Source organism: Vidua chalybeata, chromosome 24, assembly GCF_026979565.1.
Source record: "Vidua chalybeata isolate OUT-0048 chromosome 24, bVidCha1 merged haplotype, whole genome shotgun sequence".
In the NCBI taxonomy this organism is placed as follows: domain Eukaryota; kingdom Metazoa; phylum Chordata; class Aves; order Passeriformes; family Viduidae; genus Vidua; species Vidua chalybeata.
Window position 1 is genome coordinate 2,670,827 of NC_071553.1, and position 26,324 is coordinate 2,697,150.

General features: G+C 55.7%; 2 protein-coding genes across 4 annotated transcripts; one reads left to right on the forward strand and one right to left on the reverse strand.

Moving 5' to 3' along the window:
• Positions 1-1,920: 1,920 nt before the first annotated feature.
• On the reverse strand, positions 1,921-13,840 carry MTCH1 (mitochondrial carrier 1). The gene is made up of 12 exons (XM_053963910.1): positions 13,679-13,840; positions 12,519-12,603; positions 11,080-11,186; positions 10,618-10,695; positions 10,255-10,312; positions 9,474-9,525; positions 8,613-8,672; positions 5,405-5,498; positions 5,072-5,119; positions 4,812-4,879; positions 4,048-4,123; positions 1,921-3,615 (listed from the first exon to the last, which is right to left on the reverse strand). Exons 1-12 carry the CDS (start codon positions 13,838-13,840, stop codon positions 3,541-3,543), a joined length of 963 nt encoding a protein of 320 aa, XP_053819885.1. The 3' UTR covers positions 1,921-3,540.
• Positions 13,841-14,284: 444 nt separating this feature from the next.
• FGD2 (FYVE, RhoGEF and PH domain containing 2) lies at positions 14,285-22,738 on the forward strand. Of its 3 annotated transcripts, none has more exons than XM_053964235.1 (16): positions 14,285-15,160; positions 17,017-17,248; positions 17,380-17,460; positions 17,768-17,916; positions 18,282-18,438; positions 18,561-18,699; positions 19,216-19,274; positions 19,614-19,760; positions 20,144-20,236; positions 20,545-20,624; positions 20,701-20,731; positions 20,835-20,927; positions 21,067-21,192; positions 21,389-21,535; positions 21,884-22,027; positions 22,132-22,738. In XM_053964235.1, the coding sequence occupies exons 1-16, from the start codon at positions 15,096-15,098 to the stop codon at positions 22,354-22,356; spliced, it is 1,968 nt and encodes a 655-aa protein (XP_053820210.1). In that variant the 5' UTR covers positions 14,285-15,095; the 3' UTR covers positions 22,357-22,738. The 3 variants fall into 3 exon arrangements, with proteins under 3 accessions (XP_053820210.1, XP_053820212.1, XP_053820211.1); XM_053964237.1 differs by having other exon boundaries at positions 17,867-17,916; XM_053964236.1 differs by having other exon boundaries at positions 17,020-17,248.
• Positions 22,739-26,324: the final 3,586 nt, after the last annotated feature.

Sequence of the window (26,324 nt, forward strand, 5' to 3'; positions counted from 1 at the left end):
CCCTGAGCATTTCCTGGCACCAGCCGGCCCCACCACCTCGGCAGCAGAATCTCCTCTGTGAGGGTTATTATTTTTTACTTTTTTTTTTTTTAAGGAATTATTTGCCTACGTGGAGCTCAGCGCTGCAGGAGAACAGAGCAAACAGCCTTATCGAGGGCAGCTGTGCCACAGGGCACTTCCTCATGCGTGGCTGCAAGATGGGGCCCTCCGTGGCTGCGGGGGAGGACTGGCAGCCCCTGGCCTTCCCACTGACCAGACACCAGGGAGACACCAGGCACCATCCAGGCATCGAGAGAGCTCTCTGGGATGCTTCCCTCCCGGCTCCATGGCAGGAGAGTGGCATGGCCAGGAGGGGGTTTGGACTGAACTGAAGGGTCTTCAGCAGGACAGCTCTGCAGGGGAAAGGAGAGGATGGAACATTGTCTCTGAGCTCAGCTGTACTTCCCGGGCACAAAGGCTCATCTTGCTGCTTTCCAGATCCCGCCAGACTCGAGCATCCATGCCCAGCGGAGAGACAGACCAGCCTTGACCTGAGATTCCCTCTCCTGGCTGCTGTCGCTGCCTCCCTTCTCCCCCGGGCAGCTGGGAGCAGATGAGGCCAAAGTCCCGACAATCTCAGTTCTCCACTGGAGGCTGATAAACGGCTTGGGCACGGAACGGCAGCGATCCCCACCCAGCCTGGCTTTGTGCAGGAGAGTCAATATTTAAACCAGAGTTTGTTTCCTGGGCAGACAGGGGAGCGCCAGTGGGAGAAACCCCCGGCTCCATCCTGGGCGCCAGACCCAAACCTCCTCCTCCACCCCTTCATTTGTTCTCCCGACCACATGTTCCACCCTGGATCCCCTCTCCTGTGGGATTGGGGCCCTATCCCCTTCAGCTGGGATATCTGAGCACCAGCTGCAGGGCCAGGCACTGACTAATGGGTAGCAATTTAAGGGAGAGGGATGCCCAAGCAGGGTTTGGGTTGTCTCCTTGCCTGCTCCTGGTGCAGAGATTTGTCCTTGTGGTGGGACCCCTTAAATGAAGAATGGGACAAGAAGAATCAGGAGGTAGAAAATATACAATCATCCTAAGAATGGCAGCCCCTTGCCTCAAAGTGAGGAAGGCAGTGCACTGAAAGCTTTGAAACCTGGTTTTCATTTAAATTGAGCAAAAATGGGAGTCAACTGTTGGGTTTTCAGCCAAGTTTGTGGGCCTGATGAACTGGGCAGAAATTACTGGCAGGATGCATACACTGGTGCAGCTTTAGGTAAATCCCTTAGGTAAATTCCTTAGGTAAATTCTTCAGGTAAATTCCTCAAAGGACAGGAAATAGCACTTTTCCCTGCAGTGGCTGCAGGCAGGCTGTGCAGAGGCTGCAGAAGTTTGACAGGCATGTGAGCAGCAGAAGGTGGCTTTAATTTGGAGGGCAAAGGTACTCGTTCCTGAGCAGGTGCTGTGTGACCTGGCAGGTGCAATGCCCTGTGTTGGAGCAGGTCATAAAACAAGGTGATTAAAGGCCAGTGGAGAAGGATGGAGCTGTAAGGGGGAAGATGGAATGGCTGAGCCCACCTCACCAGTCTGAGAGCACCAAAGGGTCTCCATCACCCCTTCCAGAAGATGTCAGGGTCAATTTTAACTCCAAAAACCTAATTCCACATACGTTATTTCAAGCACCCAAGCCCTCTGCTGCCTCCACCCCCACTCCAGGTGCACCCACTGCAGTTTGCTCAGCCTAAATATACCCACCTTCCATGGAAGTAAGGAAAAACAGGGGGAATCTGAGTTTTAAACAGCTGTTTTAGCACCTGATTTGGAGAAAAGACCAAAGGAAGTGCCTGTCTTAAACTGAAACCTTCACTGAGGGAGCACATTATGCAGGGGAAAAAAATCACAGAAAAAAAATCACAAAAAAACCCAAAAAACCAAACCACCCAATAGTTGTTTTACAACTGTATTTTGGAGCATAATTAAATCCTCTTTGAAATCATCTCTGCTGTTAGGGAACAGGTCCATGCATTATTTAACTGTAACACAAACTGGGAGCGAGGGAGGACAAACAGGACCAACTTCACGACACTGAAGGGAGCTGGGTGGGGGCTGCCAGTCCCAGCACACACCACCACTGTCCTGCAAGCCCTGCCTGGGGGTGTGCATCGACCCTGGCTGCTGGAGAAAAAGCCCCCTGTGATGGCAGGTCCCCAGAGGACCAGGATGAGATGTGACCCAGCTGCTGCTGCTGCAGCACATGGGAACCTCCTCAAGGAATGCTAAACCTCTTCCCAGGGAGTGCAGCATCACCTCTGTGCAAAAGACTGCTTCGTGGGGAACTGAAACGGGGGAAATCTGCCTGGCTGCCATCACAGCACAGACTGGTGCAAAGAAATTCTTATGTGGGGAGCTGAGCATCAATCCTGCCCTGGTGCCACTGGTGAGCTCTGCTACACACAGAGCCAGCCATGCTCCACTGAGCACCAGAAGCCTTCGACCCGGATGCCTCACCAGCCTTTGGCCAGCTCAAGGTGTATCCCTTCATTGCAGACAGCCCTGGGCAGGCTGCAGGCTGCCCCTGCTGCAGGAAAGGCCTTTGTGTGCAGCTCTCAGATCCCAGCAGCTCTCAGATCCCAGCAGCTCTCAGATCCCAGCAGCTCCGCTTCCATCAGCGACAGGAGCAGGAGCCCAGCAGGGCTCGTGGTGCTGCTGGCTGGGAGATGCCCCTTGGTGCAGCCAGGCCAGTCCAACCCAGCACCTGCCTCCCCCAGAGTGTGTGCAGGCTGCCTGCCCAGCCCACAGCTCTGCTGGGTGTATCCTAAACAAAGCCCATTCCATGACTGAAATCCTGCCCAAAGCAGCACCACTGGCAGCACACGTCCCTTCCCAAGGGCTCCCTCCATGTCCACATCCCATTGCTGCCCTGAGCTGGGCTGGACCCATCTCTTTGGGACTCTTCTGTTCTTTGCAGTAGGACTGAGTTTCCCTTCCCTGTTTTGATCCTATAATTTCCTTTTCCTGCCCATGGGAGGTGGGATGCTTCTGGGTGTTCAGGTACCCTCAAATCTTAAATATGGATGCCAGGTTGATCTTGCCCAGGATGAGCTACCTGCCAGGCAAAGGTGCTCTCTCCAGAAAGGATGAGGCAGGAGGCTGTCACCTGGCATAACCTTCCCAGGGAGGTGACCTTGGATCTCCTGCTGCTTTTCAGCTCAGGCAGAACAAAGCAGTCTTTTGTCCCTGCAGCTCATGGCTGGCTGCTTTAGTACCTGGGCATTTTCTGGATTCCTGGACTTCCCCAGCAACTCCAGAGCTACAGCCTGGATCAAAGAGACAACGGCTTTCTGCTCTCTCTGCTATACATCCCAGTTGAGACAGCCATGAGGATGGAGCTTTGGTCCAGCTGGAGCCTGAGCCAGATGTCCAGAAGTCTGTTCCTGGCCTTGCTGGAGAGGAGGTGTCAGTTCTGGCACCATGGACTTTGGATCAGAAAATAGAAATATACAGATATCGAAACAAGCCTGGGGTTTCTTGAGGAGTCCACGTTGATGAGCTGTCCCTGCCGAGGCGTCAGTCGATGGGGAAGGAGGCGGCTGGGATGGGCGCCCTGCGGAACAGCAGGCTGGAGCCACGGAACAGCTGCCCCTGAGGAGGAGAGCCCGGGGTCAGGGCAGCCTGAGACCTGGCCAGGGAACTGCAGCTGATTTAGCAGGGCCCAACTCCATGGCCATGGCAGGGCTGCAAGGCCTGGGCACCCTGGGCTGCTCTGCAGGACAAAGTGAGTTTCCAGCCCTGTGGCTGCTGGAGTTGAGCATTTCCCCCAGGGGTGACAGATGCAGAGGGGAGCTGCAGACTCTGCTGTGTGCAATGCATGGAATAAAAGCTTGCAGGCTGCAAGCTTGGGGTGTGCAGTGGGCAGAGCAGCACTGCCACGCTGGTACCAGTGCCAGAACTGGAGGGATAGAAGCAGGCTACAGAGCACAGCAAGGATGCAGCACAGGCACTTTTGGGGAATGCTGGAGATTTGAGAAAGGAGCAGAGGGAGCCCAAAGCCCCGTGTGTGCCCCGCTCCCTCACCTGAGCACTGAGGTACCTCCAGCAGTGGATCCAGGATGCAAAGGCAGGAGCGTAGGGAGGGAGGCCTGCACGCAACCTGCACGGCAACAGGGAACAGCTGAGGTGGATGTGTCACCTTACCCTCACAGGTAACAAAAGAGCAGCAGGAAGTGTGAATGAGGACACGGGGACAGTGTCTGCACCGGGCTGGTGGCCAAGTGACAGCTCGTTATTTACAATGCAGCAGATCTGTAATTTAATTACCCCTGGAGTGCACAAACAAGGAGCGTTACCTGGAGACTTTGAGAGTCCAGGACCGTATCTACACCTTCAAAAGTCAGCAGATACTGAGAAAACACGGCACCAGACTTGGATCCCGTTCCATGAGCAAAAATGCAGAAGATTTGCAGCAGTGCGATTGGGAAGGCAAGCTTGGTCCTGCTCCTGTCTGCTCCCATCGCTGCAGTAAGAGCTCTGCTTCCCTCGTGCTGCTCCCTGGAGCCAGCACTGTCCCTTTGATCCCTGTACCTCCAGCTCAGCTCAGATCAGACCACACCACCACAACTCTCCCGATTTCTCACCACCTGAGCTTTTCTGCTGCTCGTGTCTGTGCCCTCTGATCTAAAATTATAAGCAACCTGGGACAGGAAACGAGCCAGCTCTTCGAGGTGCCACAGAGTTTACGGGGCTGTAGGAAAGCTTTACGGTCGTTAGCAGCCCATTCAGACAACAAGGGGCTGCAAGAAAGGAAGGGAAAGCTTTAGATCTCAGTGTGAAGGACATACCCACAGTTGTTCACTGCCATGAGATCTCCCACGAGAAGGAACGGGTAGGTCAGCATGCTCACAGCGATCTGAAAGCACAGAAAACCAGCAGCCTCTCTAATGCTCCCCATGTCAAAAACGCTATTTCCAGCTTTTGCATGTTAGCAGAGTTAACCGTGGATAAGGGATGTCAAGTACAGACCAGCCTTAGTCCCCAGAGGATGAGCCCTCAGCCCAGAGGTGGCAGGAGAAGGGGGAAGGACACGCAGCTGCCTACATACCCCCATCACGAACTTGGTGTAGCTCCGGATCACCGATGCCTGGCTGAACTGCAGAGAGAAACCAAAGGCGTTGTGGGGCAAGGGGACGAGGCAGAAAGCAAGGGAGAGCAGCTGCATTCCAGCTGAGAGTCTGGGAAGGCATCTGGGGAACTGTGATCCCCCGAAGTGCAGGTGAAGCACAGCCCTGAGCAGACACAGCTCCTCCAACACTCTCACAGGGATGTCCCCAAAGCCCGGGGTCTGTATTAAATCAGCCCCTGCTCCCCAGTAACTCCTTCCCACTGCAGGTGCTTGGTCCAGACCCCAAACCCTCCCTCAGGCACTTCCACTCACGTTGTCATCCACAGCGTAGGTATTGATGAAGTGAGCCAGGAGGTTGCAGCACCAGAGGAAGATGACATCCCCCAGGATGTGAGGGACTAACCCACTGCAAGGGCAAAAAAAGGGGTGTGAGGTGCAGGAGGGTCCCAGTGCCACCTCCTGAGATGCCCAGCCCTTCTTCCCTCCACAAGCTCAGAGGAACTCCACTTCCCCAAAATGAAATTTTTACTTTGGGAGGAACTGAAAAGGAAGATTTCAGGGAAGAGCTCTCTCAGCCTTCAAACTTGGTACTACACGTGCTGCTCTGGCTGAGATTTTTTGGGGATCTGTTTTTTTGGGCATGACTCAATTCCCCTTGTTCTTGGCCCAACTCCTGCTGAGAAACCCAAGCGAGACACAGATTAAGTGGTTTCCATTTCTGAAGATGCTCTTTTGGATGCAGAATGAGAAGTTCATCTCTTTATGGAATCTCCCTTCTTTTAGAAATCAAAATGAAAGGGGCTGCTCCTGCACAACCTGCTCCACTTAGAAGTGGGAATAACTGGGGAAACACTGATTTTTCCCAGTCCCTGCTGCCCCCAGGAGCACAGTTCTTTAGTTAATGCCTCCCACTGACACACTAGAGCTCCCAGCAGCACAGCACTGCCAGCTTTTGCAGATAATAGCACTAAAACTTTAACAAAATATTCCAGAGGGCTTCTCCAGTTTGTTGGTCCTTCTGCAGCATCTGCTGCAGCAGTGCAGGGTTTCCTGCTCTTGCAGGGGTTGTTCCACTGTAAAAGGATCTAGGTGTGTGTCAAACCAGTGTTTCACCAGCAGATGTGGTCAGTTCTGCAAAGGAGCCTGTCAAGAGACACAGTTTGCTGAGCTGCAAAGAGCCACCTCCAGGCACATTCATCTGAGTCTTTTGTTTCTTCCCAAACACGACGACGCTGCCTCCTCACAGCAAGGGACCAGTTTGTTTCCTGCTGTGGTTGCTGCTGCAGCAGAGCAGCAACTGGGACTGGTTTTGGGAATAACCTGTGCATTGTTAAGCCCCAGCAGCCCTGGGAATGCAGCTGAGGTCTCAGGGGCCAGGCACAGCAGAAACCTTCATCAGAAGATTCACTGGCTTCAAAGATGTGATACATGAGAGCAACAGACAGGACAAAGAAATCAAAGCTCTCTGGCCCCAAAGAGATGTTCTGTTTTGTGTTTGGCTTTCAGCCTTTGTAAAAATCATCCTTTTTCTAACTCAAAGTTAAGTCTGAAGCTCCTGAGCTGCTGCAGATACAACAGAACATAATAAAGTCCAGAAGCAAAGGTCTGGGCCAGGGCAGCCCCATAAGGAAAACCTCACCCAACTGTTGATAGGGAATCAGACTGTTTATTCCACTTCCAATACGGATCCCATCCCTTTCTCCCCTCCAAAGTAATGACAGCTGCTGACCCTGAGCTGGATGACTGGAAACCAGGAGTCTGAGAGCTGCAGAAAGGAACTAAAAAAAGCCAACAAGCCAAAGGCATCAGGCCTGAAAACCCCTCCTGGAATTCCAGTGCTGCCTTTACACAGCTTTACTACTATTGACATAAAAAAGTGAGTGCTGCAATTCTCACACCTGCTGAGATGTCCAAGATCTGAACTGGGGATATTTTTGGAAGATAAGGAAAAGCTGGAATAGCAGCAGGCAGAGGAGGAAGCCTCAATGATGTACAGTAATGTGACCCAACAGCAGAAACCCCAGTGCAAGGGACCTGGGACAAGCCATCCCTGAGCTGACCAAGCCCAGCAGCTTTGGAGCTCAGGGAACACCTTCCTGGGCTGGCAGGAGCCTGATGCAGATGTGAGGGAAAGGGAGATAAATGCATCCTTGAAAAATCTTTATCTCTAGCCAGGCACACACCCAGAGAGTGTGTGCCACTGTTATTGCTGGGGATGGTTGTAAGGCCATGAGAAACAAGTGCACTGCCACGATTTTAGGCAGTGGATGTGCTGGGATTGCACCAGGGCTGAGAGGAGAAAACCAGCAGTTTGGTCCTTCAGATGCACTTTGTGCACCCTCACAGCAGTGGGATTTCCTAACAGGGTTATAGAGTATGTAGAACTTCAGAGCCCTCCTGAGACAATTTGGGTTGTGTTAAAGCCTTTCCTGAGAACCATTAAGTTTCATTAGGCTACCAGCAGTGATTATTTGATGTGGATGGAAGGGAATGTGGCCGCTTCTTTCAGAATCACTTCCCTGGGAGGTGGAGGGCTCTGAGCAGCCTGCTCCAGCCATGCCCCACTCACAGGGACCATCCCAGAGGATCCTATATTTAGTGGAGCAGATTTGGAGCTGCACAGTTCAGCTGAGAAGCTGTGGGCTGCCAAAGGAAGAAGCAGTGACACTCAAGGGATGGGGTCTCTGCAGATCCTTGGCCATTTCCCCTTTGGGAAGGACAGGGTGAGACCCCTTGTGATTGCTTCCCTCTTCCTGATGTATTCAGGTTTCATCTGGAGGTCCATGTTTTATGACTGCAGAGCCAAAGGCATCCTGAAAACCCCTACTGAAATTCCAGAGCTCCCTTTACTATTATTGACATAATAAAGTGAGTTATCTCCCCACCATGAGCAGAGACAGCAGGTGGTTCTGCTTTTATACAGATGTGAAAAAAAAAAAAAAAAAAGGCAGGAAGCATTAATTAAGGGTTCAAGCAAAAAGGTGTCCACCAAACTTCCATTTCAGTGATGCACCGATTTCCCACACTCTGTAAGCAGCTGGAGACACCTTTCAGATCCTCCTGGTCCAGGCACCACCACACTCCAAGCACACAGGTAAACCTGCTCATTACAAGCACCCACGGTGCTCTGCAGAGGAATATGATGCTTATCCAGGCCTTGGCTTTCATTTCAACAAGGGAACTTATTGTTACACTTGATCTTGGTGCCTGTTGCACAAACAAATGCTTTAAAAGGCCCTTCACTGAAACACAAAGAAGCAAGGGAAAAAGAAAGATAAGAAAAAATACAGCTTCCTCTGGGCTCTGAAGGTTTGATTGAAGATAAGATCTGGGGCAAACTTAATGGTCGAACTGGAGTGCTGTTAAAGGCACAGATTTAATCGTGGGAGTGATGTGGGATTCCCTTGGTCAGACAAGGCTTCAGCTCAGTGTGACTCCAGCTGGGGTTGGCAGAGCTGCCGGGAGAGCCATCAGTGCCTTGAGGCTACGAGAGAAAGTATTTAAACAGCAACTCACGTACACAAAGAATCCCAGGATCCCTTCTTCCTTAAATATCCTGCCAATGGCACTGAACACTCCGCTGCCAAGAAAGGAAAAGAGCTGTGGTAGTGCAGAGTTGTTCCACCTCTTCCCTGTGCAGCTTCACACGCATCCTGCAGCCCCCAGCCATGGCAGTGCCTCCCCAGCCATTGTTCCAGCAGAAGGCAGATTGTTCTGCTTATTCTCCTCAGACCAGGCAGGTTTGAGGGAAGGAAGGTCGTGTCTGCACTCTGCCAGTCTGCAGTGACACCCGGGAGAACACCCAACCTGCACACAACTGCTCAGTGCTGAAGGTACAAGAGCTCTGAGGTTTTTGAGTGGCTACAGATGTTGTGTGATATGGTTTGATTTGGCTGATTCTAAGCCCAAGAACCCTGTCCTGCCTTTGGGAGCTCGAGCTGGCTGTCGTGGGCTGGCTGCAATCCTGTCTAGCGTGCCTCCACGCCACTCCACAGGCAGTTTTGCACTGCAGAGAGGCAGCTGGTGCTGCAAAAGGCTTGGAAAAATTTTACAGACTAAGCAGGGCTGCAGCAAAGCTTTGTGTTATCCACTCTGCCTCCCTGCTGCCTTCCCTTTCCATTAATAGCCAAAGGAAAAAGGCAGGAGACTCGCTGTGTGATCAGCAAGGGGTGATAGAGCCCCAAACCCCCACAGGCACAAGGTGGAACAGAGGCACGTCAGGGACAGAGCCCAGCCTTCCCACATCCCTTCAAGCCCCAGTCTCTAAGCACAGCTCAGATTCACTTTCAGTCTCTCAAGCCTCCTGGATAACCCTATTCCTCATGGCATGGGAGCACCTGGCACCCCTGAGCCCAGACCCTTCCCAGCTGCAGCCACTCACCTGTATTTGACTTCCCGGCCTATGAACTGGACCATGCAGCGCATGGAGATCACTGGGAGGAAACAAACACAGGGCTGATAGACAAACAAATCCAGTTTGGGTTGTAATGGATGTGAAGGAAAATGAAACATGACCCTTCTGCTCTCCCTCAACTCACAACATCTCCAGCTCCTCTCAGTGGTCATCAGCACTGCAAGACTCATTAGAAGCTGGGGCCTTTCCTGAGCCTATAAGTGGCGGGAAGGATTTTAGAGGATCACAGAGAAGTTTGGGTTGGAAGGGACCTGATAGATCATCTTTTTCCAAACCCCTTGGCAGGGGCAGGAACACCTTCCACTCTCCCAGGTTGCTCCAAGCCCTGTCCAGCCTGACCTTGGACACTTCCAGGGATCCAGGGGCAGCCACAGCTGCTCTGGGCACCCTGTGCCAGGGCCTGCCCACCTCACAGAGAAGGATTTCTAATCCAGCTCTCTGACAGTGGGAAGCAATTCCCTGTGTCCTGTCTCTCCATGCCCTCGTCCAAAGTCCCTCTCCAGCTCTCCTGGACCCCCTTTAGGCTCTGGAAGGCTGCTACTGGCCCTAACCCCAATGGGATCTCTAGGACAAGGTCCTGGATGAGTGGGGAGAGAAACTCGTTGCTCAGCTGTGTTAGTGCCTGAAGGCAAAGCCCAGCATCAGCCTCATATGATAGAGAAGTATCATAAGAATAATCCCCCTGAGTAAGCAGGGTTTGGGGTGATGCCCAGTCTGGAGGGGGCTGCAGCCAGGGGACAGGACTCACCATGCAGCGGGTGTGAGACAAGCCGGGAAACACACTGCATCATCATCTCGTGGGATGTCTGGGAAGGGAGGAGAAAACACCTGTGAGAAAAGCTGTGCTGCTCCTCCTGCACAGCCCAGACCCTTTCCCTTAGTGTGGGGAAACACATTTTGGGTCCCTCTTTTGAGATCTGTTCTTGTGGTAAACCTCTACTCCTGTGATTTATTTCATGGATGGACACAGAATGGCCACTAAACTGATAGACAAACAAATCCACAAACTTCTCACCACAAACTTCTCACCCCAGTTTCTCTCCAAGTAATCTCACCCACATCCCCAGGGACATCCCCAACCACTCATTAATGGGCAATATCCACTTCTCACCTCTCTGACCACTTTCCTAAGTGAAGTTTTCACATCATCCTTGTTAGACACATGCTCCATGTCTTCCAGTGGAAAAGCCTGAGTGGAGAGGGAAGCAACATGGTCAGAACTGATGGAGATGCTGATCCACAATGTCTGAGGACAGAGGGAAACCATGAAAAGCCATGCTCTAGATGCAAGGACAAGGCAAACAGGCAAGAAAGAACACAGGAGAAGAAAGGATGGAAAGTAAAATAGAAGAATAGAGGAGTCACAAAACTGGTGATAGAGGATACAAGGCACGGGGATGCCAAATCAAATGTAAATGGTTTATAAATTTAAAAATGCTTTGGGGATGAGGGCACTGGAGGACTATTCCCTTAGGAGATGGAGAGGATTGGGTGCATCAGTCCTCCTGTGCAGCCCTTGCTGCAGTGGCACTGACCCTGCAGGTGATTAATGGAGAGAGAAGCCGACCTTTACCTTCTTCACACTCCCCCTGGTGATGGTTGATAAAGTGCTTGAGATGAGGCGAGGAGTCAGGCCACGGAAGAGGCCTCTTTTCCCATCCACTTCCACGATGTGTCTGGCTGGGTGGGACAACACCAGGCTGCTGTCAGTGGGCAAGGGGACCATGCATGGAGAGCACCCCAACAGCCCCAGAGTTCAGCTGAAACCACGCCAGGCTCAGCTCAGCACGGCAGCCACTCCACGGCCCCACAGTAAGTGATTTATTGTTAACAGTCCTAAAGAAACTTCTTACTGGAGGACAAGAATTCTTACTGCCACCTGCCTAATCTAGAAGGACAGCTCCAATATTTTGGGCGATTTTGGGCTATTTTGTCTTTTGATGGTTTTGCTCACCTGAAGGCAGTTTGGACTGAACCAGGCAGGGGGGATCATCCCATGTGCTCTGTGCTGTCACCTCCTCCCTCCACCCCAGGAAGGTCTGACTCAGGGTTCATATGGATCTCACAAACCCATGTTCAGTTCCTGCCCCACCACCTTCACCCAGGCAAACTTCCTCAGGTCTCCAGTTGCAAAAAAAGCCCAGAGATCCCATTTCTCCCACATATAATAAGGTGGGATAGAACCCACTATGTGCTGGTGGCTGCTGACTGCTGCTGGCCCCTGTCCTGTGCTGTCCACGCAAAGCCAGGTGGGCTCTGCACCTCCCCATCACCCAACACTGCCCATCTCTTTGGAAATTGCATCTTCCAAAGGGCAGCACTGGAGCATTTCCAGCCCTGGGTGTCCCAGGATGGGCTTCCAGCGCTCTCATCCTGCTCCTGTGCTGGTTCCACCCCATGGATACCACTGGCTGATTTTGGGATTGGCCAGGTCAGCTGCCAGGACAGTGCATTCCCCTTCCCCACAGCAAACCTGCTGTGACAGCAGGTCACAAAGTATTCACCCACCTCTCCCATGCTGCTGCACCCACAAAAACAGGAAAATACTGATTTTTTTTTTTTCCTTCTAAACATATTACCTGCCCTTTTCTTGGTATTTCTGTCCCTTTAGGGCTCCATCTACAACACAAATGAGCAGGGCAGGGGGCAGGTTATTCCAGGGCTGTTTTGGAGCAGAAGGAAAGTATTTTGCAACCTCCAAAACACACAAAAACCTCCTGCAACAAGCCTACACCACCTAAAACCCCCCAAACCCCTCCACCACGGTGCAAACCCAGAGCAATGTGCCACAGGGACACAATGCAGCAACAACACCCCTATTCTCCAGCAACAGGTACATGACTCTGACAGCCTTACAAGGAGTTGTGGTGGTTTATGCCTCACTGCAGCCTCGGGATGATCCCAAGGGGATGTGGGAGTGCTGCTGGGGGTCAGCTCAGCCTGCCTGGCAGCTCCCAGCCCTGATTCCATGAGGGCAGGACCTCGTGCTGGCAGGGAGGGACAGTCACTCACCGTAGGTGAAGAAGCCGGGCAGGTACAGGACCTTCCTTCCCAAAACATTTCTTCCAATTGTTGGAGGTAGTGGCTCATGCCCAACCTGAGAGAGAAACCTCGTCAGCAGGTCTCTGTTCTGGCGTTCCCAAAGTCCCTGGGATGAACAGGGTGGATCCCAGCATCCCCCTGTCGCTCTCAAGCACTCCTTTCCCCATTTTATGGGGTCCCTAGGTTACAGAGGGTCCTCCACTTTCCCATTTTAGGGGGTCTCTGTTACTGAGAGGGTCTTGGGGTTTCCTATCCCTTCTTACATGGAAGGCTCCATGGTAGAGGGCTAATTTTATAGGGCTTCCCAGATTACTGGGTGTCCCCATTCCCTGTCACAGGAGGGGTCCCAACACCCCACTACAAAGGACCCCCCACTGTATGGGGGGCCTCACGCCTCCATTATATGGTGTCCCCTATTCCCTAAATAGGGTGCCCATGTTGTGGAAGGCATCCTCCTATTATACAGGATCTCATTTTTGTATAGGGTCCAGCAGTGCATAGGGGAGCCCACTCCCTCACACATGGGGCACCCCATTACCCAGATGTCCGTCCTTCTGGAAGTGCTCAGGGGGTCCCGTTCTAATGGGGGGCTGTACCGTGACCCCCGGGGCACGGAGGCCTCCACAGGGGCACGAACCAGGAATCCACCCGCACCCGTTCCACTGGGGTCCCGATCCCCCAGCACCCACTGGGACCCCACCCCGCTACATACGGGGGTCCCCCACTCCGTAGGTGCCCCCCATTCTGTAGATGCCCCCATTGCACAGGGGGTCCCACTGTAACGAGGGGGGCTGTACATACCGTACATATAACCCTAGCACACGGGGGTTTCCACAGGGACACTGCAGGAATCCTCCTCCTCCCGTTATACCGGGGTCCCGATCCCCCAGCACCCACTGGGACCCCATCCCGTTACATGCACTGAGACCCCCCCCCCCTTCCACAGGTGCCCCCATGGCACAGGGGGGCCCGTTATACGGGGGAGAGCTGCACACAGAGCGACCCCCAGCGCACGGAGGCCTCCGTGGGAGCATTAACGGGAAATCCTCCCGTTATCCTGGAGCCGCCACCCCCTTTACACACGGGACTCCCACCCCACCGTCCGCCTCCCCGCTCCCCCGCGAGCGGACCTGCACGAGCAGCTTGACGTAGAGCAGGGGGTGGCTGGCGGCGGCGAGCCCCGCGCCCAGCAGCACGAACAGGCCCTCGGCGCCCTCAGGCCCCGCCGCGTCCGCCGCGCCCCCGCCAGGCGGCGACAGCGGCCCCGGGGGCAGCGCCGCCATGGCCGCCATGGCTCGCGCGTCACCGCGCCGCGCGCCGGCCGCCACCACCGCGGCGCGGGGGCGGGGGAGGAACCGCGGCGGGAGGAACCATCGCGGGGCGGGAGGGGGGCCCGGCCTGAGGGGCGGCGATGGCGGCGGCGGCGGGAGAGGCGGAGGGGCCGCGGAAAGCGGAGAGGGTTCTTAGGGATTTGTGGAGTTGGGTGTTAGTGCCTGACCGGGTTTGTGGGCACACGGCAGAGGGGTTTGGGGAAAGGGGAGAGAGAAAAGAGGATACGAGTTAAAGAGGGAGGAGAGGAGAGAGGGGAAGGGAAGGGAAGGGAAGGGAAGGGAAGGGAAGGGAAGGGAAGGGAAGGGAAGGGGAAAGGGGAAAGGAAAAAAACCCAAAAAAACCCCAAAACCAAACCAAAACAAACAAACAAAAAAAAACAAACAAAAAAAACAAAAAAAAAAAAAAAAAAAAAAAAAAACGGAAAGGAAAAGAAAAGAGGAGAGAGGAAAGCAGATCTCCAGTGCTGGTGCCAGCATTGGTCTGGCTGATGGGATGCCCAGGCTCCTGGGGCACAAGCTCTGGGAAGGGTTTCTCACTTGCCATGCAAATTGGTTCTCATGCACAGTGTGCTCTTTCAGACCTTTCTGGAAAAGTGTTGCCCTACCTCTACGTGGCCCCTTCTCCGGCCACATCTTGTTCTTTCTCATGGTTATTACCAAAATCCTTGTCTGTTGTTACCAGCGGTCCCTGGCTGGCCCCACGGCCATGCAGGTGTTGGTGTTTGGGACAGGCACATCAGCCCCAGCTGGGCACCAGGGTCCTGCCAGCCCCTCCTGGCCCCTCCAGCCATCCGGACTGTCCAGACTCCCACCCTGAAGCCCACCCTGGTGGGACACAGCCCAGCCCGCCTGGGCTGCACGGCCGGGAGGTGTCCCAGGTCACCTGCCCTGCACCATCCCTGCTGCTGCTCTGGCCTTGGCTGTGCCACCACTTGGATCCCTCCCAAACTGAAGTGATTCCCAGTGTTTTCTCAGCATTTCTCCTACCCACAAAGTGCTGTGCTTCCTCTTTCCCTTCCCTTTTGAGGCCAACACAGACACAAGTTCTGCTACCACAGAGAGGGCAGCGGGTGGGCTTTGCCTCGTGCAAATCCTTGTTCCCAAACTGGAGCCAGAAACACTTCAGAGCAGACAGGGGGACAGAGAAAAGAGCTGCAGCCCCCAGCACCTGCCCCTGCAGCTCCTGGACACCCAGGACCTGCTCCCAGCCCGTGCCATGGAGGGAAAGGCAGATTATCAGCAGAGTGTGGTGGAGCTGGTGGCTGCGTTTGAAGAGCACTGGTAAGGCAGGAGGGCTCTGGGTGCTGAGGGTGTGTTAGGGCTCCACGTGGAGTGGGTTTGGGAAGGAAGAAACCCACTGTGGAGGTGGTTTGGAGCCTGTGGAGAAGCTCTGGGTCTGCCTCAGTGTCCTCCTCCTGCTGCGGGTCATGAGCAGAATGTGAAAACCTCAGTGGGGTGTGAGTAGTTCTGTGTGGCTCAGGGTTAGGCTGTGGCAGGCCATTCCCCCACACCCAGCATCTTCACACTCAGCCTGCCTGGTGCATCCTGCTGCTGCTGCTGCTGCTGGGGAAAGCAATTGTGGTTTGCAAATATGTAGGCAGGCATTTTCACTGGGAATTAACTGCCTGGGTGTCTGGGAGGGTCCCAGCCTCAGACTGTCCAGCTGTTTGCAGAGATGTGGCTCCTAGGAAAGGAAACAGAAAGCATTATGTTAAGGGAAAGAGAGAATTCCTTTCATAAAACAGCCCCTTCCTTTGGAGTGTGAGCTGGGACCCTCAGACAGCATGTGCTGGCATCTGAGCAAGGGGATCTGCCCTGGTGCTGGTGTAAAAGTAATTCTGAGGCTTCAGGTGAGTTATTGTCAGGGCTGTGCCTCAGTTTCTCTATCTGATTGATCAAGATATGGAATCCTGCCATTCCTTGTACCCATGAGATGCTCTCAGTGAGCCTTGGAGGGGCTGGGTGGTTGGGCAGGTGAGTTTTGCAGCAATTCCTGAAGATGCTCAGGCACGAGAGTTCCTTTCATTCCAGGAACTCCTGCATCTCTGCTGTGTGCTTTTTCCCAGGCTTTGTGGTTGTCCCCATCATCCCACAGGGATGTTGTGTTGGAACCACTGCAGTGTTTGATCTGCCCCCATGTCACTGCTGCAGTGTGTTTGTTGTTTGCCCTGGAGTACGAGTATGATTTAGAGGAAATAAAAGTAACTTGGGACTTTCAGAGGAAGCTGAGGAACCTGGGAATGAGCAGAGCATTTTGGAGCAGACAATGGTTTGGCCTAAGTTAGCATAAGTAGAAAGAGAGAAGTTCCCTGTTGGGACTCAGCTGTGGCTTTAGGCTGATACAGGTTTGGGAGGCACCGGAGAGATGGAAAAAGCCTCTTTGTCCCTGAAGGGTTCTGCCAGCCCCCCTGCACAGGAGGGGATTTGTGCATGGCTGTGGGTGCACTCCCGAGCTCACAGACATCCTGAGCACAGGATGGAGCTGACATCGTCCTCAGATGAGTTTCTGCCCCTCAAGTCACTTCCTATCCTCAAAACTTTGCAGTTTGGTGTCCAATTTCTTCATGTCTTTCCCATCCTATCCATCCCACTCCTGTCTGCAGGCCAACAGTGGATGTCTTTGCCCAGAGCAGTTTCCTGCAGTGACCAGCTCTTGGATGACAGACAAGTCACTTGCTGTCACCTTCATGGCCTGGCTTCTCCCTCATGCTTCTCTGGATCTGCTTTCTTTGTCTTTGCCAGAAAAGGGAACAGAGAACACCACCAAAAACAACCTGTCTATAAAACCACCCACACATGGCCTGCCCTTTGCTCAAAACTCTTGGCTATTTGGCTTCTCCCTGCTTTCCTCTGTGGTGGCAGCAGGCAGAAATCCAGAGCTGTGGGTGGGATAAACAGCAGGATCCTGCTTTTCTAGAGCAGGAGAGGGACTGGGCACAGCAGCAGGGGGCTCTGGGAGAAGAGAGGCTGGATCCTGGCCCCGTGGAGGATGCTGAGGATGTTTGTACTGCAGGGCTGTAGCGGAGCAGAGCAGTGTCAGCGCTGGGCAGCTGCTGCTCTTGTCCCTTTTGGTGGCTTTAAGCTGGGCCTGGGGGCTGTGCTGGGGGAATGGCTGAGCTGATCACATTCCTTTGTAGCAGGGACAGCACATCAGCCCAGAGGGACAGGCAGGCAGGCAGGCAGCCCCAGCAGCTTCCAGCATTCCCTGCCAGCCAGAGGTGCTCCCTGACCAGAGAAGAGAATGAGGAGGAGGAGGATCAGCAAGGTCAGCGTGGACTCAGCTTCAAATGCCTCCGTTCTCTGCGATGCAAAATCCGTGAGGACAACTGGAGGAGGCCACAGGGCCCAGGCCTGGAGCCTGGCAGCCAGGTGAGCTCCAGAGGCTGGTGGGTGCCCACCAGGCACTCTGGCTGGTCAGAGTGGCCCCCCAGACCCACTCAGGCATGGCTGGCTCAGGGTCTCATCCCTGCCCATGAGACTGAGCCCTGCTCCCCATGCAGGAACCAGAGGAAAAGAAAATCGCACTGGAGCTGCTGGAGACAGAGCAGGCTTATGTCAACCGCCTCCACCTCCTTGACCAGGTGAACTGGGGAGTGGAGGGACCAGTGCAAGGGGATCTTGGAGGGATTGAAGGTGTAAAAATGAGAAACACGTGGGCTGCTGGTCTTTACAGCCAGAGATTGGGTCTGGCCTTTGCCTTTTCTACACCCTACACCTCTGGGAAGCACCCTTGTCCTAGCAAAGCCTTCCATCCCTCTCTCCTCTTGGGGCCTGGGATTTTCCTAGTGCACAGTCAGGCCTTTCACTGGGTGATGGACCAGTCTCAGAGAGGGAGTGGGATCCTCAAGCATCTCCCTGACCCTTTTTGTTCACCCTTCTTTCTTCCAGGTATTCTATTCAGAGCTGATGAAAGAAGCCAAAACTGGGAAGACAGTCCCAGAGGAGGTAGTGAAAATGATCTTTTCCAACATCTCCTCCATCTACCAGTTCCACGCTGAGTTCTTCCTGCCAGAGCTGCAGAAGCGCATGAAGGATTGGTGAGCTGCAGGACACCTGGGTGGTTTGGCCAGAGTTGGGGAGCAGCACTGAGTTTGGGCTCCCACCAGGACCAGAGCTCAGCCTGTTTTGCTCCAAGTGTCTTTTGCCGGAAAACACTTCCTTAAAACACTCAGATCAGAGTATGGAAACCTGGGTGACATCTCAGGTGGTTTGAGGGTGTGCCTGGGTATGAACAGCCCAGGCTGGCTGCAAGGTGGGGACAATTCCTGTTCTGGAGAGCAGGAAACAGTGTGGGGATGTAGCTGCCTGCAGCAGGGAAAACCTCAATCCTCCACCGTGGTCCTTCAGTTCATCCCTCACTGTCTGTCTGTCCTGAGGAAGCTGCTGTGGTTCCCTCCTGCAGGAACCGCAACCCCCGCATTGGGGATGTCATCCAGAAGCTTGCACCCTTTCTCAAGATGTATGGGGAGTACGTGAAGAACTTCGACAAGGCCGTGGAGCTCATCACTGCCTGGTCAGAGAAATCACCCCCCTTCCAGGAGCTCATTGCTGACATCCAGGTAAGTGCAGGCTGGGGGAATTGCAGCAGAGCTCCCAAAATCTCCTGGGAGCGGGGACACAACAGAGGGTGGGAGCTGCCTTGGTCGCTGTTCCTCTCTCCGTGCCTGCTGTCCCTGCCCAGAAGAGGAAGGTCTGCGCTAACCTGACGCTGCAGCACCACATGCTGGAACCTGTGCAGAGGATCCCGCGCTACGAGCTCCTCCTGAAGGATTACGTCCGGAAACTCCCGCCCCAATCCCCCGACAGGGGCGACGCCGACAGTAAGGGATCTGCATCTCCACGGTGGGGACGGCAGGGTGGGTTTGTAGGGAAATAACAACCCCTGGTGTTGTACGTGGGCACCAGAAAACCTGGATTCACTCACCAGCTGCCCTGTGCCCTTGGATAAACCTCTCAGTCTGATCCTTTTCTACCAGGGAGAGGGATTAATCTTCCTTTTCAGGAGCTGGGGAGGGGAAGGATGGTGTGTCAGGTGTCCACAGTATCCCCTAAAGAGACCTGTAGCAGCTGGGGGAGCTTTCAGACCCCTGTGGATAACACAGTTCCCAGCCCTGCTGGGATGGAGGGATACAGGAGTGGGCTGTCTGTCCTTCCAAGGCCCCTCCATGTGCAGTCCAGCTGTACCCAGACTCCTGCACAGCATTTCAGGGCCACTTTGGTTGTGTTCATGGAAGGGCAGCAGCTGCTACTCATGTGCATCCATGAGGGACAGAGCCAGAAGCTTCCTCCCACAGCTCCAGAGCAGGTGTTTCACCTCCTGTCTGTTCTCATTGCAGAGGCCCTGGAGATGATTTTTATGGTGGCCAAGCACTCCAATGCAGCTATTGCCGAGATGGTGAGGCCCTGTCCCAGCTGGAAATGCTTTGCAGCTCACAGCACAGTCCCCTGAAGGGTACAAGAGCCCTGTGGGTTCAGCTGTGGAGCTTAAACCCTGCTCTTAATGCCCAACCTCACCACCCCAAGCCTGGGGAAGACACATCTGTAACATCAGGTGGGGTGTGACCAACTGGTCAAAGCTGGGAGCTGCTCCCAAAGATCAGTCTGGGCTGAGAGAGCTGTGCTACTTCTCCAGAGCTCAGCAACAGGCTGGGAGGTGGGCATGGAGGGGACCCAGCAGTGACAGGGTTGTGGCTGCTCAGCACCCCACAAGAACAGGTCCCTCTGCCTCCCCCAGGAACGGCTGCAGAACCTCTGGGTGGTCTATCAGAGGCTGGGCCTCGAGGATGACATCGTGGATCCCTCCAATGAGCTGATCAAGGAGGGACCAATCCAAAAAGTCTCCACCCGCAACAACAGCACATCGGAGAAGTACCTGTTCCTGGTGGGAGCTGGGATGCCTGGGGCAAGGGGAGGGAGCAGATGGGATAGGAGTGGGGAGAGGGGCAGCACAGCCTGGCCAGGGTGTTGCTGGGTCACCTGAACACAGAGGGGCTGAGTTCAGAGCTGGGGGATGGGGGTTTGACCTCGCTCAGTGCAGGGCACAGTTGGGAATCTGCTGATCCCTGGGCATGGCAGCCCTGGGAGATGCTTCACCTTTGCAGGGTGGGAGGGGGCAGAGGCAGAAACAGATACGCTTTAGGTGGGATTCTTCCCAAGGACCAGCTCAGCTCTGGGCAGTGAAGGAGCTCAGACCCCAGGGAAGCCCCCCAGGAAGCTCGGAGCAGGCGGTGCTGGGCTCCAACCCACCCTCTTCTCCCCTCCCAGTTCAACAACATGCTGCTGTACTGCGTGCCCAAGGTCATCCAGGTGGGCGCCGAGTTCCAGGTCCACCTCCGCATGGATGTGGGGGGCATGAAGGTCAGACAGACACCTTGTCTTTGTGCTTCCCCCAGCTCCTGCCTGCTCCAAAAGCCCCTGCTCTGGGATGTGGCTGCTGCCCGAACTTCCTTGGGAGGGAGGGAGGGAGGAGCTGGAGGCAGGGTTGGCTTTGTGAGTGGAGTTGACACCTTGATCCTGGGAAATGCCAGTGAAATCTTGTGCCTGTGGGATCTGAGGAGCTGGAGGGCTTGTGCCAGAGGGACATCCCTGTGCCCCACGTCATGGAGAAAGGTCCAGGGCTGCTGGAAGTGGGTTCAGCTCCACATCTTCTCTCTGGTCTCCCACAGGTGCGGGAGCTGAAGGACGCTGAGTTCCCTCACACCTTCCTGGTGTCGGGAAAGCAGCGGACGCTGGAGCTCCAAGCCAGGTAAGGGGAAGGGTGACATCATGCAGACCCTCGGGGAGGAGGGACAACAGCTCATCCAGGTCCTTTTTGTACCCAGGTCTGGGGAGGAGATGAACGCCTGGATCAAGGTACCACGGAGGGCTGGAAGAGGGGGCACAGCCCCTCCATCCCAGCTGGATGCCCTGGGTCAGGGCACCCCCAGTGCCCCTCCAACCCTGCCTTCCCCTCTAGGCCTTCCAAGATGCCATTGACAGGAAGGAGAAGAGGAGTGAGACCTTTAAGACAGCAGTCCATGGACTGGAGACAGACACCCCTGCACTGAAGGTAACCCTTCTGCTCTCCCTGTGCCCCACCTGGGAGAACACCCCTTGCTGTGCCTCAGTTTCCCAAGCTAAACCGACCTGGGGGGAGGCTGAGGAGGGGAAGGGGTGAGGACACCCAGACTATGGTTTCCCACCCCCAGACAGAGGAGCTGGGCCGCCGAGCCCCGCAGTGGGTGCGGGACAATCTGGTGACCATGTGCATGCGCTGCAAGGAGCCCTTCAACGCCATCACCCGCCGGAGGCACCACTGCCGAGCCTGTGGATATGTGAGTCCCCCCCCGCGCCCCCCTCCCTCCCTCCTGGCCTGCTCAGGTGGCTGCTGGGCCAGGAGTGCCCCTCTCCTACACCTTGTACCCCTTTCCTTGGCTTAGGGCTGCTCCTGCCCCTCAGCTCCTCATGGAGCTGTCGCTGGGTCCCCTAGCCTGCCCCAGTGTCACCAGTGTCGCTGCCTGGTGGCTGCAGGTGGTGTGTGCTCGCTGCTCTGACTACAAGGCCGAGCTGCAGTACGATGGGAACCGCCCAAACCGGGTCTGCCAGGAGTGTTTCATCTTCCTGACCGGCCACACGGTGCTCGAGGACCGCAAGGGGAAGCACAAAGGCATCCTGGAGGTGAGCTCCGCCCTGCTCTGAGCACTGCCACCCACCCCGGTCTCCAGCCTCGCTGTCCCAGCCTGGCCCTGCACCCGCAGCAGGAGGGGTGGGAGTCACTCCCACAGCAGTTAGAAGGTGCATAAGTTGGTCTCCCTCCCTCCCTCGTGCTCCAAGCCTTGGGACCAAGCAGCCTCCCTTCACCACGGAATGTCAGCAGCACCATTACAGCCAGGACAGCCCCTCACCTGGACCTGCTTTGGGGGGTTTCCTGAAGTGGGCAGGGAATTCCCCAGGAAATTCTCTCCGCTCGGTGTCCTTTCTGCCACCTGCACTGGGTATTGAGGGATTTGTTGGTTATTTTGGCAGAAAGGAGCTGCAGAGGTATCAAGCAGGAGTTTGCTCTGCAGTTCCCTGCAGCTGCTAGACAAGAACGGCAAGGGAAGCACGCGGGGCTGGTTCGTGATCCCACAGGACGATCCCCTCGTGCTCTACATCTATGCAGCCCCCCAGGTGAGGCCTGCCGCGAATCCACCCCCAGGGGACATCCCTGCTGTGCCCAGGGGACTTCCCGCTGTGCCCATCCCCTGCCTCCCACCGCTGTCTCTCCTTGGCAGGACGTCCGAGCCCACACCTCCATCCCCCTGCTGGGCTACCATGTGCGGGACATGCCCCAGAGCGAGTCCCGGCACCTCTTCCAGCTGGCGCAGTCCCGGCAGGTGTTCACCTTCGTGGCCGACACTGAGGAGCTGAAGCAACGCTGGATGAAGGCCATGGCACGCTCTGCAGCGGGGATCACGCACCCGGAGGAGGAGGAGGAGGGTGCAGATGAAGCAGAATGAGGCCATTGCCACCCCTGCGCTGTCTGGGGGTCACACCTCCCCTGCCTGCTCTCACTGCTGGCTTTGGGCAGACCGCCGACATCTCTGCATTCTGGTTTTCCATCGTGATAGGGGCAAGGCGGGGACACGTTTGCCAGCACACGGACAAGCTGGATCCCCTTTCCCTCGCTGCTCACGCTCCGCGCTGGACAGAGCGGAGGGAGCGGGGGATTTTGGGGAGCCCGCGCCCCGCAGAGCCCGGGCGCTGTGCGGTGCCGCCGGCGGCCACGCGAGGGCAGCACCGCCCCGTCCTTCCGCAGCCGGGCGGGGATGCCCCGAGCCGGGCGAGCCCGTGGGACGGGGACTGCTGGGATAAACCCCACCTGCGACCCCCCTCTGCACTCCGTGTAGCCTTTTTTTGGGCGTCTATTTTGCAGAGAGCCCCGTGGGATTGTCCCCGTGGCTCCACATTGATGTATATGTCACAAATATGTCAGGCACCCAGCTTGTAGCTCAGCCTCACAGCCCAGGGAACCCCAGTGCTGGATTTAGGATGTCCCTTCTCCAGCTTGTCACCACTCCTGGCCTCACACTGCAGTCCCGTGGTGTGGGGGAACCCCTTAACCACAGAGAGCCCTCACTTGCCTCACTGAGCCAGCCCACACTCCTGCCCATCCCAGACTTTCCCTGCACTCTCCTGCCCACAAGCACCTTCCACCCTTGTACCTCCCTCAGTTACATGTCCGGGGGAAAACACTCTGGGACAAGGTCATGTCCACACAGGTGCTGCTGTGATGCTGGGGAGATACGGGGGATCCCCCCCTTTCCACCATCAGCATAATGAGCACCCCTGTTCATTTCATTCAGTGCTTTAGGCTGCAGCCCCACATTTTTCTCTCTGCATTCTCTTTAGCTCCCCAGAAATGTTGCCCAGGCAGAAGTTGCCACTTCTGAGCCTGCCAGGGGCCTCGTGCACAGAGCTGCAGGAGCCCACGGTCCCTGGCAGGCAGGGCTTGCTGCCTGGACCATGCAGCAGCTCCAGCACAGCAGCCTCGGGCAGGGCCCAGGGGTGTCACAGGCTGAACACATCCCTGCAAACTGGGAAGGGAGGTGGAGCAGGGTACTGCAAATAGGAACAACACCTGGGGAAAGGATGGGGGAGTGGGTAAAGATGAACCACAGCTGTCATCACTCTGGGGGGTTTCAGGAGACAGGAAAAAGCTGTGAGCAATGTCCTTCCTCAATGTATTCAACTCAGCTCATCCTGGGAAAGGGTAAACTATGGTGGCTTTACCTCCTCCAGCTCAAGAGATCCTGTCAAGGAAGGGGAAGAGGAGGAAGCTGGATGTCAGGATGAGAGCTCTGCAAAGCAGTTGCCCCTCAGGATGCCATCTGAGCCCAGATGCAAACAGCACAAACAAGGCTTTCCAGAGACACCCCAAACAGCCCTCACCTCCCACCTCACCCCGTGGGAAGGGGAAACCCCAGCAGCCCTGGAAAAGCCGGGGAGTGCAGGGTGCTGCGGGGAGGAAAGAGTGAGCAAGGGGAAGCCCGCGGGGCTGGAAGGTTCTGCGTGGTGGCCCTTCCACCTCGGTGTCACCGCTGTGTCAGCGAGGAACAAAACAAGCCCCGAGCAGAGAGCTGCCCTCAGCTCGTGAATGGCCTAAGAATAAATTTCCTGTTTACCCAGTGAGGAATTGCTCCCGGGGCAGAGGGCACCTGGGGCTATTTTTACCAGCTCCTGCTCTCCTCCCTCCTGACCCCCCAGCACCCTCGGGACCACTGCAGCACCCATGAGTGCCTCGGGAAGGGGACTGCCACAGAGGAGAGGTGGCCCAGGGATGGAACGAATGGCAGGGCACTAGGGCAGGCCACTGGTGTGGCTTTGGCATCGTGCCACCCTCAAAGACAGGGAGACTGCATCGCTGCCCTGAGCATCCCCAAACGGGAGAGTGGGAGACCAAACTTTAGGGGGTTTGTATGATTCCCCAACTCCGCTCTCCTACAAAAAAAAAAAAAAAAAAAAAAAAAAAAAAAAAAAAAAAAAAAAAAACAAAAAAACAAAACAAACAAACCCCAACATTTTTACACGTGCAGAGAATACACTGATGAATTTTCCCTGCCTGTCCTGTCTCAATCCCTGGGCGGTGCCACAGCAGTGGTCAAGCAGAGCAGTTTGGCCTCCCGCCTCCAGAACAGAAAGTGAAACCCCCGTGCAGAAGCCACAGTTTCCTATTCTCGAGAATGGGGAAGGCTCAGAGGCCATTTACTGGCATCCCCCCACGGGCCCCCCCACACCTCTTCCCGTAAGCACTGACCAAAATACCCTGTGAAAGCCACAGTGCCTGTGCTGGGGCCGGGACACCCAGCACAGAGAGCACCCAGCCCGGCCCAGGGGAACCGGTGTCCCTGCAGCTGCTGCCTTGCAGAGCTCCACTGCCCCGTGCTCATCCCAAACCCTGGCTGGGTACCACACCTCCATCCCCGCTGCGGGAGGGGCATGTGGAGAGGTTCCAGGGCACGAGTGAGCAGAGGGGGCTGGCAGGGGCACAGCTGTGGTCCCCCCTTGCAGGGCTCTGTGTGGTGCAATCTCCCCCTGATCCCCAGGAAGGGGCTGAGCGGGGCCTGGGCTGGTGCCCCTCCAGGTGAGGGGTGGCATGAAACCATGTGGGCCTATAGAAGCCCACAGCCCCAGCCTGCAGGGCTGCTCTGGGAGCTGCTCTGTGGGGTCTGGGCTCTTGATCCATAGGGACAGGCTCTGTAGGGGGGTTCTCTACATGCTTGGCAGTCCCCCTCTTCGGGGACTGTTCCACTGGGCATGTTCTCTCACTCACTAATTGCAGGTCCCTCTGCACTACATGGGATGGGTTTTGTGCTCTCTAGGGACTATTCTTTAGGTGTCTGCTCTGCTGGGGCAGCAGATTTTGCTCTATAACCCCTGGGCTTTGGTTGTATGGGTGCTGGGCTCCATAGGGGCCAGCCCCACACAGTGCTTGTAGGTGTTGAGTTCCACAGGGGTATTCCCTGGAGGGGCTGTGACCCACAGAGTCCCTGCTCGGGGACAGCACATCCCTCACTGCGGATACTGGACAGGACAACTCTTGCCGTGGGGCTTTTGGGGCAGCACATCCCTCACTGTGAGATTTTGGGTGGCACACCCCTCTCTGTGGGGCAGCGGGGCAGCTGCCCCCTCGCCGAGGCATTTCGGGCAGTTGCGGCCGCAGCGCCGCGGTGCCGGAGCTGCGGCAGCGCAGCCTCTCCCACCACGCAGCCTCTGCAGCCCAGCGGGGCTTCCGCTGCTCCCGCCAAGCGCTTTAAATAATAAATAAATTGAATTGGGAGGCAGCCACAGCAGAGCCCTGCCCCAGGGCATCGCTCCCGCCGTGCCAGGGCTGCGGGGACACGTGGGAACCCTGTGTCCCCTGAGTCTGGGGGGCACCCCCTGCATGCGGGGATTTACAGATGTGACATGATGCTAAATGATGGAAAATATTGGTGATATCCCCCCTCAAAAAACAAAAAAAACCCAAAAAAACCCCAAACCAAACCAACAAACCCCACAGCCAGAATTGTGTAACCTTAGGACTGGGGTACCCCACCCCTGCTCTTCACCCCCTCAAGTCCCTCAGGGAGCAACTCAGATCCGGAGGGGGATCCCAGGATCCACCCAGCTGCACCCCATTTTTGCAATGCACGGGCAGGACCTCGCCGTGAGGGTGTGGGGGTGTCCCCATGCTCGGGGGAGAGTTTGAGGGGGCAAACCTTCCACCTGCTTTTCGGTGGCCCCCGCCGGCAAAGGGCATTTCGTGCAGTTGAGAAGCAGGTCGTGCATCCCGGCGTCTGGCGAGGCGGGAGGTGTTTCCCGGCGGCGCAGGAATTTGCTGTTTGCGCCTGTGTTGCAGGAGGCTGGGGGAAGGAAGAAGGGGCGGAGGTGGGGGGGGAAGCTGGCAGTTGTTATTATTTAATTTTATTTTCCTTCCTCCATCCAG

Coding starts and splice junctions, on each gene's coding strand:
- MTCH1 (XM_053963910.1), bottom strand. CDS start 13,840: ATGGCGGCCATGGCGGCGCTGCCCCCGGGGCCGCTGTCGCCGCCTGGC. Junction 4,880..5,071: donor ACACCAAGTTCGTGATGGGG/GTATGTAGGCAG, acceptor CTGTGCTTTCAG/ATCGCTGTGAGCATGCTGAC. Junction 3,616..4,047: donor GGAGGTACCTCAGTGCTCAG/GTGAGGGAGCGG, acceptor TCTCCTCCTCAG/GGGCAGCTGTTCCGTGGCTC.
- FGD2 (XM_053964235.1), top strand. CDS start 15,096: ATGGAGGGAAAGGCAGATTATCAGCAGAGTGTGGTGGAGCTGGTGGCT. Junction 19,275..19,613: donor ATGCAGCTATTGCCGAGATG/GTGAGGCCCTGT, acceptor TGCCTCCCCCAG/GAACGGCTGCAGAACCTCTG. Junction 20,237..20,544: donor TGGATGTGGGGGGCATGAAG/GTCAGACAGACA, acceptor GGTCTCCCACAG/GTGCGGGAGCTGAAGGACGC.